We start from the raw sequence: 12752 nt of genomic DNA, 5'->3' as shown, positions 1-12752 counted from the left end.
GAAAATAACATAAATCTATCTTTGTCTACATAAACGGCCCTGAATGTAGAGGCGCTGCATACGGTTTTGCTGGCGTTGCCAAATGTATAAATATAAACTGCCATTGCGAGATAATTAACAAAATCAATGTTCCATTTTCAATGGCGAAAGCGCTATTCTATGTTCATAAGTCCACGTGCAAATACTTGTGGCAACACGGAACACACCTACACATGCGTCAACTGAGTGACAGTGGTTTGAAATTTTAAATTTTGTGAGACTTTCACCCAGTTGCAGGAACGTTCATTATACTGTAATGGTCTCTTTAAAATTTTAATTCTTTATTAAACGGGGTTTTCTGTTGCAAGGAAACAGATTTAATGAAAACATTAGTTGTTCGTTTAATTTAAAGTACACCAATCATTATCACGTCATTATCGATATTTCCTGTTGCAGGAAACAGTTTTTGCTTCAAATGAAGTATTATATTGACGCTTTATCGTTAAAAATTTAATGATCCAGTTTCGTCCCATCAAATATTCATTTAATTGACGCAAGTCATAATTCAAACGTTTTTTGGAGTGAAAATTGTTGGAAATCACTTTTATTCGCTACATATTATGTCCAGTTTGTCGAGCATGTCCAGTCTCTCATCTCTATCCGATGGAGAAACGACTACTTCCCGAAATATCCCGGACAGAAAGGACCTATGGAACAGATATGATGACAACGAGTTCAGATCCAGATTCAGGTTCAATAAACCATGTATTCTGCATTTGCTGAGTAAAATTGAACACCTGATTGAACCTGAAACAAGGCGTTCTAAAGCAATTGATGCGAGAACTCAACTGCTTATAGTGCTGAGATACTATGCAACAGGCTCTTTTCAAGCAGTACTTGGGGATTTGGTGGAATGTAATAAATCTACCATGTGCCGCATCATACAAAGGGTAACGAAAGCTATTACAAGCTTAGCGGATCAGCAGATTAAAATGCCAACTTCAGAAGAGTACCAGCAAGTTGCTCAAGAATTTTATGAAATTGCTGCTTTTCCAAGGGTTTTAGGAGCTGTAGATTGTACCCATGTGAAGATAAATTCACCAGGTGGACACTTAGCTGAGACCTTCAGGTGTCGCAAAGGCTTTTTTTCAATCAACGTGCAAATTGTTTATGACGCCAGATTGAAAATAAGAAACATAATTGCTCGCTGGCCAGGCTCTGTTCATGATAGCACAATTTTCAATAATTCGCCTTTATGTGCTATGCTTGAAAATGGTGCATATGGCAATTTTTATTTAATTGGAGATAGTGGATATTTTTGTAAAAGATATTTACTAACACCATTTCTAAGTCCCTCCACCACCGGAGAAGAAAATTACAATAAAAGCCATATTCTAACAAGAAATACAGTAGAGAGGTGCATAGGAGTATGGAAACGTAGATTTCCTTGCATCCAAAAAGGAATTACTTTGAAAAAAATGGACACAATATTAAAAGTTATTGTGGCCACCGCAGTTCTTCATAATATGGCCATCTCATTTGAAGAAGAAGAATTTTTTGAAGTAGATTTGGATCAGGAAGAACTTGCAAATCATATATCACATGGTCCCCAAGATTTTTCAGTTAGATCAGCTTTGGTCAATACCGTTTTCAATTGATAATTATTTATTTATATTTTACAGTGTAGAAACCCTTTCTTAATTTTTTTTGTTCGTTGTTTCCATGCCATTGTAATTTCAAATTTTTTTTTTTCAGTTTGCAATATTGGTTGATTTCTCATTTGCATATTTCTAGTCTCGGTATAATATCGTTCAATTTTGTTTTTCTTCCTTTTCGTTATTAGCAATGTAGCTTGGTTTCTTTCATTATGCTAGGTTAAGTTATTTTCTGTAACTAGGTATTTACCTGTTGAAATAAATTACTTATTATTATTATTATTAAAAAACCCTTTATGGAACAAAATTTTCTTCTAACATATGAACAAAGAATTTCGTTGGTTTCCACTCTGTATATTGGTAATAGGTTGAAATAAAGACATTTTTCTTCAAGGGATAACTTTTATTACACATCAGTCTCAAGAATTATTCACAATTACTGTTAGTACACTGTCAAACCTTACCAAAACTACCGATGAAACCTGTAATGTTTTGATTGAAAAAAATGTTTGGAAAAGGAAACAAAGGAAATTATCAATATAAAAAATGTTCATCAGTCCAGGATATATGGGACCAGGTTAGGTTAGGTGAGGTTAGTAAATGTTACCACCAACTGAAAAACAAATGGAAATTATTTTTATAAAAATATTGATGAGAGCATATTTTCAGCAATGTTAGTTGGATCTTACCACTCATTTATATTTCATATTATGTTGTTTTTGCATTAATTCTACTTCAAAATCAATTTTTTTTTTCAACATTGTGTGCTCTTGTTGCCGCAAGCGTATATCTTGCAATATTTTTCGTTTCTGGAGATATGCATTTTGGCACTTCCGCTTAAAATATAATTGTTTGTAATTAACAAGTTCCTTTTTGGTTTTCTTCTTCTTAGGTTTTCGGGATCGGGATGAAACTGGAAAATGAAATATGCAAATAACCGCCAATAATATTTTTGAAAGGGATTATCATTTAATAACAGATATCGTAGCAATCAATCACCATTTTCCTTTTTTGTTTCAATATTTCTGGGCAAGTTCATATCATAGTCTGCTACTGTCTCCATGTCACCTAGAAATAACAAGCCATATCAGTATAGGTTAATAAAATAAATCTAACTGAACCTCTCATATTTCCTTCACTTTCAAGTTGTTCTCCAACTTCATTTTCATTTGAACCTACACAAGATAAAAATAGTATTATGTGTGATAATTTATAATTATTATCTATGAGGACTCTTTTTTTTTAAGTAAATTATAATGGTACATATACATACAAAACGACTTGTTTACCTGTTCCTTGATATTCATCTGCTGGTACCAAAACATTAGGTTCATCCAAGTCGATGAATATGTCCCCAGAATGATCTGTAGGAATTCATGAGAGAGTTTCAATATCTGAACAAAGAACTTGAAATATTTTATTGATTCATCACCTTTGAAGTAAAAAGCAGCACTATCACTGCTATTCGGCAGACGTGTTACTTGATCCTTCAAAATAGCCAGAACTTTCTGGTCATGCTCTGTAATAGTGGGACACCAATTACCACCGCCAGTTTTACTCCACTGACCCTGAATAAAATAAGATCAATATTCTGTAACAATAATTAACATCAAATTCTGATTGAGTTAAACTAACCTTATCAGTTTTTTCGTGTTCTAGAGCTGTTCTCAATTCATCTCTTGTTATAGTCCAAGAGCTAGTGAACCCTGGGAGTAACGATCTCCCTGTAAGGTTAGAAATTTGTATACTTACGATTTATGACATGCTGAGAGCAATAGCCATGACCTGGCAGGCGTCAGCCCTGCACGTCATCAGCCCCTTTATTTTTTGGACTGTTAAGTAAATTGAGTTTCAAAACTTGTTTCTGTAAATTTGAAAATTTAATAGGATAAAGTTTATTTATTGTACATCTTAAAAAAAAATTGACAGGCGATTACAATAAGCAGAAGTATATGACAGATCAATTAGAAAACGTACAGTTGATGAGGTAAAATAAACTTTATCCTGTATACTTAAAATTTTTATATGTTTTCAAGTAAACGTCTCAGAGTAAATATGTATAATGCCAGGCGGTTTTGAACAGCATAAGACCTTGACAGGCGAGGGGACAGCTGCTAAGGGCGTGCAAATAAGAAATGTTACATGAACGCATACAGTAAATGATAATTGTAATTTCATCGTAATTCTGTAACAATTTAGCTTCAAACCGCTGGATACTAAAATTAACATCAACATCTTCATCATTTTCCTCGAGTATTCCTTGTAATAATTCAAAGTAGTATTTACATAATAAGTATGTGAATGAAAATGTCCTTTTTTTATTTATTATTTCCTCGCTGATAAATATTTGCATTTCATCAAAAGCCAGTTTGTGAAAATATTTCCAAGTCTTCTTCGGTGGTGATTTTGTCTTCGCTTGTTCTTGTAAAGTATATATGGCAATTGTTCGACAGCTATTATGATAAAAAATCAATGGGCTTAAATCTGCGCTAACTTTTTCATAAAATTCATTATTTTCGCCAAATTCTTTCAAAACTTGCATCAAACTTACTCTTTCTGACGAGTGAAGAGGTTGGTACCGCCCTTTCACTCGTTTATATTTATTTCGACAAAACACACATAGCCTATCAGCATGGCTAGTTTTAGTAACGGGCACTTCAGCAGATGTTGATGCTCCGCTTTCTTCAGTAGCTATTGGAGGGGCTACTGTCACTGTTTCTACGTTTGTCGATGACATTTATATAAAAAAAATCATTGAGATATTCATATTTAACAATTAATTATAATTATTTTTTTACGTAATTATTTTTATTTCCGTCAATAATAATTAATAAATCGTGATTTGCACATTAATATAATTATTGTTACAGTACCATTATTATGAATAATTTCCATTTAATATATATTTAATAATGATAAAATTTGTACCACGTAATAAAATCAAAAATATAGTTACAATTAAAGAATAAAGCCTAGTAAAAAATATAGAAGTTCATAAAAAATACCTGATGATGATGCTGGTAGATTTGAAGAAGTTGATGATTCACTTGTGCGATATTTTTTCATCACAGCAAGAAAGTTTTCATAAAATTTTACATGGTAACCAGTATTTGCGTTAATTTCCTCTGGCAAAGAAATATCTTTAAATTTTAAATTATTGTCTTTTCTTATTTTCAATATTGATTTACTTTTATTCAACGTAGTCTCTGTATATTGTACAGTTTTTTCGTCAGTGTCTTCGTTACAAATCACACAAACCACGTGTTCCAATTCCATCTTGCACACTATTTCCTGAAATGTTAATATTAAGTAGAACAATGCACAATATCACTGCACAATTTTTCTTATTTGCACGCCCTTAGCAGTTGTCCCCTCGCCTGTCAAGCTCTTATGCTGTTCAAAACCGCCTGGCATTGTACATATTTACTCTGAGACGTTTACTTGAAAACATATAAAAATTTTAAGTATACAGGATAAAGTTTATTTTACCTCATCAACTGTACGTTTTCTGATTGATCTGTCATATACTTCTGCTTATTGTAATCGCCTGTCAATTTTTTTTTAAGATGTACAATAAATAAACTTTCTCCTATTAAATTTTCAAATTTACAGAAACAAGTTTTGAAACTCAATTTACTTAACAGTCCAAAAAATAAAGGGGCTGATGACGTGCAGGGCTGACGCCTGCCAGGTCATGGCTATTGCTCTTAGCATGTCATAAATCGTAAGTATACAAATTTCTAACCTTACAGGGAGACCGTTACTCCCAGGGTTCACTAGCTCTCTAGCTATTACATTTTGTAACGACAGCTCAGCCTGGTGTTTCATGAATTCTTTTTTCTGAAAACATCAACATTATATATATTTTTGTGTTGTCGAAATTATTTATTTTAGTTTTTATTATTATGTATATAATAATTAGCCTTACATTATATTCTGCCAAGGATTTTCTTGCTTTCTGCTTTCTTATTGTCGTAAAAGGTTTTCAAATTTTCCACTGTTCGGACCCCACTCGTGGCGACAGCATTATATGCATTACAAATCTTCTGCCACGCTTCTTTTTTGCGGGCTAAAAAAATAGTTCCTGTCCTTTTATCCTCTATACTGGACTGATACCTATGAAGTAAAATATACTGTACATTAAAGTAATAAATAAGAATTAATTCTTCCCTGAATATATACTGAAACATGATAACATCAATGAATGGAATTATAATGAATTGAATTATATTATGATATGATACTTACTGTTGAAAGAGATCTAATAGTTTAGTCGTTTCTTCGGCGGTGTAGTTGCAACCCTTTTTTCTTTTTGTAGCAATCATTTTATATAAATTCCGTCAAACAACACCGTCAACACAACTGACACTAAAAATAATTTAGGTTCATAGCATAGATATAATTTTTGCATTTTCCACGGTTTCATTAGTTACACTATGGTTTGTGCACTAGAAATGCCATTTCTCGGGAGAAATGTCATAATTCTTTTAATGAATTCATTACCGAAACATTAACTAATGGAACGAAAATAATTGAAAAATCAAGTTCTTGCAACAGGCATTGAAATAATGAAAACATCAAATTTAAGGCACTATTAATTAATGCTGATTTAATGGACTCCTTCTTGCAACTGGGTGTTTGTTTGTGACAAATTATTCTTTTAAAATGGTTAAATGTTTTATTTGTGGAGCTGTAGAAGATGAAGTACCAAAAATGCATCGATTTCCAACTAATATTAACAAGTAAGTTGAAGATATTTATACCATAAATAATCAACTATGTAGTGGCAAAGAGGACAGGGGAAATAAAAATCCTTAATGAGATGCCGACGTTTCGACCTTTATTTCTGGTCAGGACACGCATACCAGTGATGAATGATATTTATACCAGTGATAACTGTGAATACAATGTTGTTTTTTATATTTTCAGATCCAAAATCTGGCAAGAAAAATTAGGAATGAGATTCATGGGAGAGAATCTCCGAAATTACAGAATATGCTCTAAACATTTCACTCTAGAATCATACACAGATTCTATAAATCATAGACTGCTCAGAGATGCAGTTCCAATGCAGTTCTTCAATAAATCACTCGCTTCGACTTCTGCAACGCCAGAAAAATGTGAAGAAAGCAGATTTATTGTATCTGAAAGTAGCAATGATATGCCAATCGAATCTGATATCCCAAATATTATTGAATCAGGTATGTTTTAAATCAGGACCGGATCTCTAGTGTATACAACGCCACGATTCAAAATAAACTTTGGCGCCCTTTTTCCTTTGTTTGTATGCTGTTATTTATTTATTTATCTTAACGGACATGCCAATTTACGAATTATTATCATTATTATTATTAATTACAAATAGCAAAGCCAATTTTCCAATAAGATATACAATATTCCAAAAATTAACAAGAAAACAAACAAAAAATGTTGAAATCTACAAAACAAAAAAAAAAAAACAACAAGAACAGTTGACAAGTTCAAATAGCTTCAAAATATCTTTTAAGACTAAAAATAGATATCTGAAAAAGATCAATCTCCGATGCATTTGCCCCTTTTATCGCTCGTGCAATCGGATTATTCATGGCATAATTAGTGGGGTTATATTCGATGTATAAGAGATCTCTATGTCTAAGGAATACATTTTTCGCATTAAGTTTTATCTTAGATACTAAGTATTCATAATCAATGTAATTATTGATTAGTTTGTATACAAACATTACATCAAAATTATTCCTTCTTATAGTTAGTGGTTTCATTGATAAAGACACGTGTAGATGGTCGTAGTTTATTGAGGCCTTGGGAATACTCGTTTTGTAAGCAACCCATCTTAAAAATTTTCGTTGCACGCGCTCAATATTATTTTTGTGTACCTACTTCATAATAAGGAGACCAAACTACAGTTGAATATTCCAATATACTTCGGACATTCGCAAAATAAACACTTTTTAAGGCAGAGATATTATTAAAATCTTTGAGTTTTCTCTTAATAAATCCAAGCATCCTCATAGCTTTCTGAGTTATGATGAAAATATGCTGAATCAAATTCAGTTGGTGGTCGAGGTGTATTCCTAGATCTTCAACAATTAGGCTTGAGCTCAGTTTGACATTGTTCAACTTATAATCGTACTGGATAGGTGATTTAATTTTGTAAAATCTCATTACACTACATTTACCGATATTGAATTGCATTTCATTGTCAACACACCACCTTTCAACATTGATAAGATCTTCTTGTAGTGAAAGACAATCTTGAATACTCCGTATGACCCTAAACAATTTAAGATCGTCAGCGAACAGTAGAAATAGACTTCCTCTAATATATTTTCCTATATCATTTATAAAACATAGGAAGAGTAGCGTAGAAAGGGGTGAACCCTGACCAACCCCAGAAAGAACGAGAAACTGCTCGGAGATAATATTATCTCTAAGCTTAACCCTTAAGGTACCATCACGCAGACGATCAGACAACCAGTCCAATAACGGAGGGCCGATACCGATCCCTTTAAGTTTTTCAACAAGTAACGAATGTGGAACCGTGTCAAAAGCTTTTTGAAAGTCGGTGTAAATGCTATCAACCTGAAATTTTTCTTTCATTGCATTTGAAATGATGTCTATGTACGAAACAAGATTAGTTGTTACCGATCTCTTGCTAATGAATCCGTGTTGTTCTGATAGAAAAACATGTGAAAGGCAGGGCGAAATCTTGATGTTGACAAGCTTATCGAAATTTTTAGGGATGTGAGAATACAGTACAATCGCGATACTGTGAACACTCGCTCGTTAGAACGGCTCAATAGCGTGAACAACATTGTTTCTGCCAAAAAGGGTGCAAACTAAGATCTCACAATTTTTTCAACCATTGTAAATCTTCGATAAGAATGTATTTTAGTTTTATTAGATAATTAATCTGTATAGCAATATGTTTTAGAGTTTGTATTTCAGTGACCTCCGGTAACATGAACAACCTCTATTGTGTGAACAACCCTGGTTTTATTCTGTTCACGTTATCGCGATTGTACTGTATTTCAATACTGGTCTATAATTTTTTACATCTTTTTCATCTCCAGACTTGTGTACAGGAATAACAAAGTTATCTTTCCAGATCTTTGGATAACTTCCGCAATTAATCGAGCTATTGAATATAAGGCATAAAGGTTCAGCTAATATATCACCGCAGCGCTTCAAAAATATCGCCCCAATATTATCAGCACCCGAGTCATTAGAGTCATTCAAAGTCAACAACTCTTTAAGTACTTCATCTGGCGTAAAATATACATTTCCTATATCGACTAAATTATCCTGCGGTGTATTCAAGTGTTTTGGCTTGCTCGCTTTATAAACTTTGGAAAAATAGGAACTAAAAAATTCGGCTATTTCTTGTGGATTTTCTGAAATTTCATCTTGGAAATACATAGTTGAGGGAAGACTCTTATTCAACTTGGAATCGTTCACAAATTTCCAAAAATACTTTGGGTTAATTTCTATAGAGTTTTCGACAGAATTTATATATTCACGAAAGCAATTTTCCGACTCAATTTTACATTCTTGTCTCAATTCAGCAAACTGTGTATATGCTTCTAAGCTATTAGATATCTTATATGATCTATGTGCCGCTTTTTTCGAATAAATTAGACCTTTTAGGCGAGGTGAAAACCAATTTGGGAATTTATATTTTTTTTGATATTCTTTTAGGAACATATAATTCAACTGCTGAATCAACAATATAGTAAAAGTTTGAAATGGACTTTTGAACATCCCTTTCAAAAATAATTTCGTTCCAGTTTATTGTCGAAAAGTAATCTAATAAATCATTGTAATTGGCGTTCTTAAAATCCAGGAATGTGTAATTTTGTTCTTCCCTTATCGAACATCCGGAATCAATGTAGAAACATAATGCCGGATGATGTATATCACAAGGAAGCAAGATATCAGCCGCTAAAGAAACCGTCGTGTTATCGAATGATGAAAATATTAAATCTAATATCACATTGTTCATGTTTGAGATTTCGTTCAATTGCACCATATTTAACAATGCTATCGACTGTGCGATTACCCTTTGAGTTTTTGTTATCTTTACTGAGTTTTTATTAGACTCGGTTTTCCAACAGATACCCGGGAGATTAAAGTCTCCACAGCATATAAGGTTTGCGTCAGAATATCGATCAGATATATCTTCTAATTCTTCGCAAAACCTCTCGTAAAGAGAAACGTCGCTATTTGGAGGGAAATATACATTTGACAATAATATATCTCCGCGCTCAGTATGAACTAAAACAAATATAACTTCTATATCATTATGTGAGCTTGATATAATTCTTGAAGAAATCGATTTCTTTATGGCTATCATGACACCACCACCCCTTGATTTACAGCTAATTACGGAATCTCTATCTTTGCGGTAAATATCGAAATTATTAATACCTAATTCTGAATTTGAGATGTCTTTACACAACCAAGTTTCAGTTAAAAATATAACATCATAATCTGAACTAATTATTGATACAGCAAGATTAGTTATCTTTGTACGTAACCCTCTGACATTTTGGTAATAGCAATATAAACAATTATTCTGAGGTAAGTTTGAACTAGTACTACAACGAATATCGTTCACCTCACAATAACTTCCTTGGTGCACAGCTTCATTGTCAGATTGGGTTACTCTTAGCTAGATGTTCTGGAATGGTCTGATTAGTATACCCTCAGGCCATGCTTTTGGGTTAAGTAACTCCTCCAAATCTAGATCTTTGCTACCTACCTTAAAAGATTTTTTGCTATTTTTAGACTTCAAGTCGAAACATAAAAGATCGTTTTTCGGCCATCTCTCAGTCATATATGATGATATGCTGGACGGCGAAGTTTCTCTATGGAGGCCTATGAGAACTATGGAGGCCAAATTCTCGCATGTTCGTTGGGCTTATGAGCAAGACAAGGCATCTCCTTATGTCTTCAGGTCCCTTCATAAGCTGAAAGATAATTTTTTTGACCCAATCATGAAGTATACCATGAAGGTTAACATAGCTGCACAAGTAATGAGTAGAACTGTGTCAGCATATTTGTACTCGATGATAAGAAATGGTAAAATTAATTTCAAATTTATCTTTATATTTTTTCATCGAATATCAATTTTTAGGAGCAATGCAACAGGAGTGTATTGCTACAGCCTTATTCCTGATGGAAGTAGATACGCTGTTCGATAGTCTTAATGGGAACACCAACCAGTCAGGAAAGGAGTTGAAATGTTATATTAGTGAAAACTCTCCTCATATTGAATATTGGCCAAAAGCTTTGCAAATGGTGAAGAGTTGGAAATTTAAAAGGCTTTCAAAAAGCGGGCAGGTCAAGCAAAGTAGGTACACCACCATCTCAAATGGGTTGGATTACATCTCTGAATGCTATCAGGGGAATCTGGGCATATGTGCATTCTAAAAGATTCACAGTATTGCGTCCAAGGTCTCTAAATCAAGATCCTTTAGAGAACCTATTTGGATGCATCAGATATGGATCAGGATGTAATGATAATCCCTCTGCTTTTCAATTTGTGGGTAGTTTGAAAGCCCAAATTTTAAACAATCTAATTCATTGTTCCACTCATTCAAATTGTGAGAAGGACAATAATGATCTTCTCAGCAATTTAAAATCATTTCTGGAGAAAGATGAGAAAGAAGGAGAATATCAACCTAATGAAGTTGAAGTCATATGTATGCCAGAAATATCAACAGAGGAGACGGTATCCATAATTGAAGCAGATGTGAATGGAGGCCGTGCAGAAACTTTTTCAGTAGCTTATGTTGCTGGTTTCATTTTGAAAGGCATCTATAAGAAAATAACGTGTACGGGTTGTTCTGCTCTATTGTCATCAGATGTGTTGGAGGCACACAACATGTTCATCTGGAACAAGGAATGGTCAGATGATAAGAGGAGTTTGTATTATCCAAGTGTTGTATTCACAATATCCATTGCACAAGGTATAACTTCTTTGGAGAATTTTATGGTGGATAACTCTAATATTTCTGACCTTCCATATCATGCCTCTGAATTTGTTCATAATCACATTGATTTTTCATGGTTAACATGTGAACAACATTGCGAACAGATAGAAACTATAACAGTGCAAAGTATTGTAAATATTGGAATAGTCTGGTGGGTTAAAAGGGAAAACCAGAAATTTAAAAACCAAAAAAATGCTATAATCAAATCGAAAAAATTGATGAAAATGAAGAATATGTGATAGGTCATTTGACCTATTTTGTTGTTTATACGTCACTTGCTTTATATTTTACTTGTTTTGTTTTATATTTCCCTTTTTTAATACTTCAATTGTTCTCCTATATGTTTGTTATTAGTTTCATTCAAATTCAAATAAATCGTAAAACCACCATTCGAAAAGTTGTATTTCCGTCCAAAAATTTTCACGCAGCCATATTGATAGCGAAATTGTTTGCCAATTGATTATAATAATCAACATGGCAAAAATTTCAGCATCAATTTCATGGTTGCGCGAAATCGCTCCCATACTTCAAAACAAGAAAACAGTAATACACAAAAGAATAATTCATAATTCCCGCGCTAAACGCTACACCAGTGCCTTTGGCGCCATCTACAAATAGGGTCGATGCTGTGAGACAAGGATGCAAAACATCAGACGAAATATAGTGGGGAGTTGGGCGTCTCGTTGTTGTCTCTGGAAATACTCTATGTTTTACAATGAAAAGAAAAAAACACCCCGGATTTTCTCCAAACCTAAATTTTGCAGATAGGACTCTTCATGTAAGGACGACAGAATTATTATTGCATGTTTTGCATAGTGCTTGATCAGTAAAAAAAGTAAGAATGACAATTCCCAACATAGCCTACTCCAAAAAACACAAGCATACAAATGAACCTGACTGTGCGAAACCTGGCATTAGTCGTGAAATTTGAGTTTTATTCAATAACGGCAAAAATACTGATTTTTAAGGCATGAAATGTTTGGCACACCCTAACATCTGATGCCTACCCAGATCACGGATCTTGAACAAAGAAAAAGTACTAAACAATATTCTGTACCCTAACCTAACTTTTTTGTTTAACGCACTCACGTACTTCTAAAAGAGAGAAAAAAGAATTTTCCTTGTG

General features: G+C 33.4%; 3 protein-coding genes across 3 annotated transcripts; 2 read left to right on the top strand and 1 right to left on the bottom strand.

The window, feature by feature from the left end:
• Window positions 1–617: 617 nt before the first annotated feature.
• Window positions 618–1637, top strand: LOC123313029 (putative nuclease HARBI1). The gene has a single exon (XM_044897692.1). The coding sequence runs from the start codon at window positions 618–620 to the stop codon at window positions 1635–1637; it is 1020 nt and encodes a 339-aa protein (XP_044753627.1).
• Window positions 1638–2439: 802 nt separating this feature from the next.
• LOC123313028 lies at window positions 2440–4371 on the bottom strand. Its single transcript, XM_044897691.1, has 5 exons — window positions 4254–4371; window positions 3270–3358; window positions 3067–3202; window positions 2924–2998; window positions 2440–2809 (listed from the first exon to the last, which is right to left on the bottom strand). The coding sequence occupies exons 1-5, from the start codon at window positions 4369–4371 to the stop codon at window positions 2703–2705; spliced, it is 525 nt and encodes a 174-aa protein (XP_044753626.1). The 3' UTR covers window positions 2440–2702.
• A 2133-nt stretch (window positions 4372–6504) lies between these two features.
• Window positions 6505–12244, top strand: LOC123313026. The gene is made up of 5 exons (XM_044897688.1): window positions 6505–6835; window positions 10419–10712; window positions 10768–10931; window positions 11245–11602; window positions 12117–12244. Exons 1-5 carry the CDS (start codon window positions 6505–6507, stop codon window positions 12242–12244), a joined length of 1275 nt encoding a protein of 424 aa, XP_044753623.1.
• The last annotated feature ends 508 nt before the right edge of the window (window positions 12245–12752 follow it).

The sequence above is a fragment of the Coccinella septempunctata genome, chromosome 5 (genome assembly GCF_907165205.1).
Source record: "Coccinella septempunctata chromosome 5, icCocSept1.1, whole genome shotgun sequence".
Lineage (NCBI taxonomy): Eukaryota > Metazoa > Arthropoda > Insecta > Coleoptera > Coccinellidae > Coccinella > Coccinella septempunctata.
This window is presented reverse-complemented; position numbering and strand designations above follow the sequence as displayed.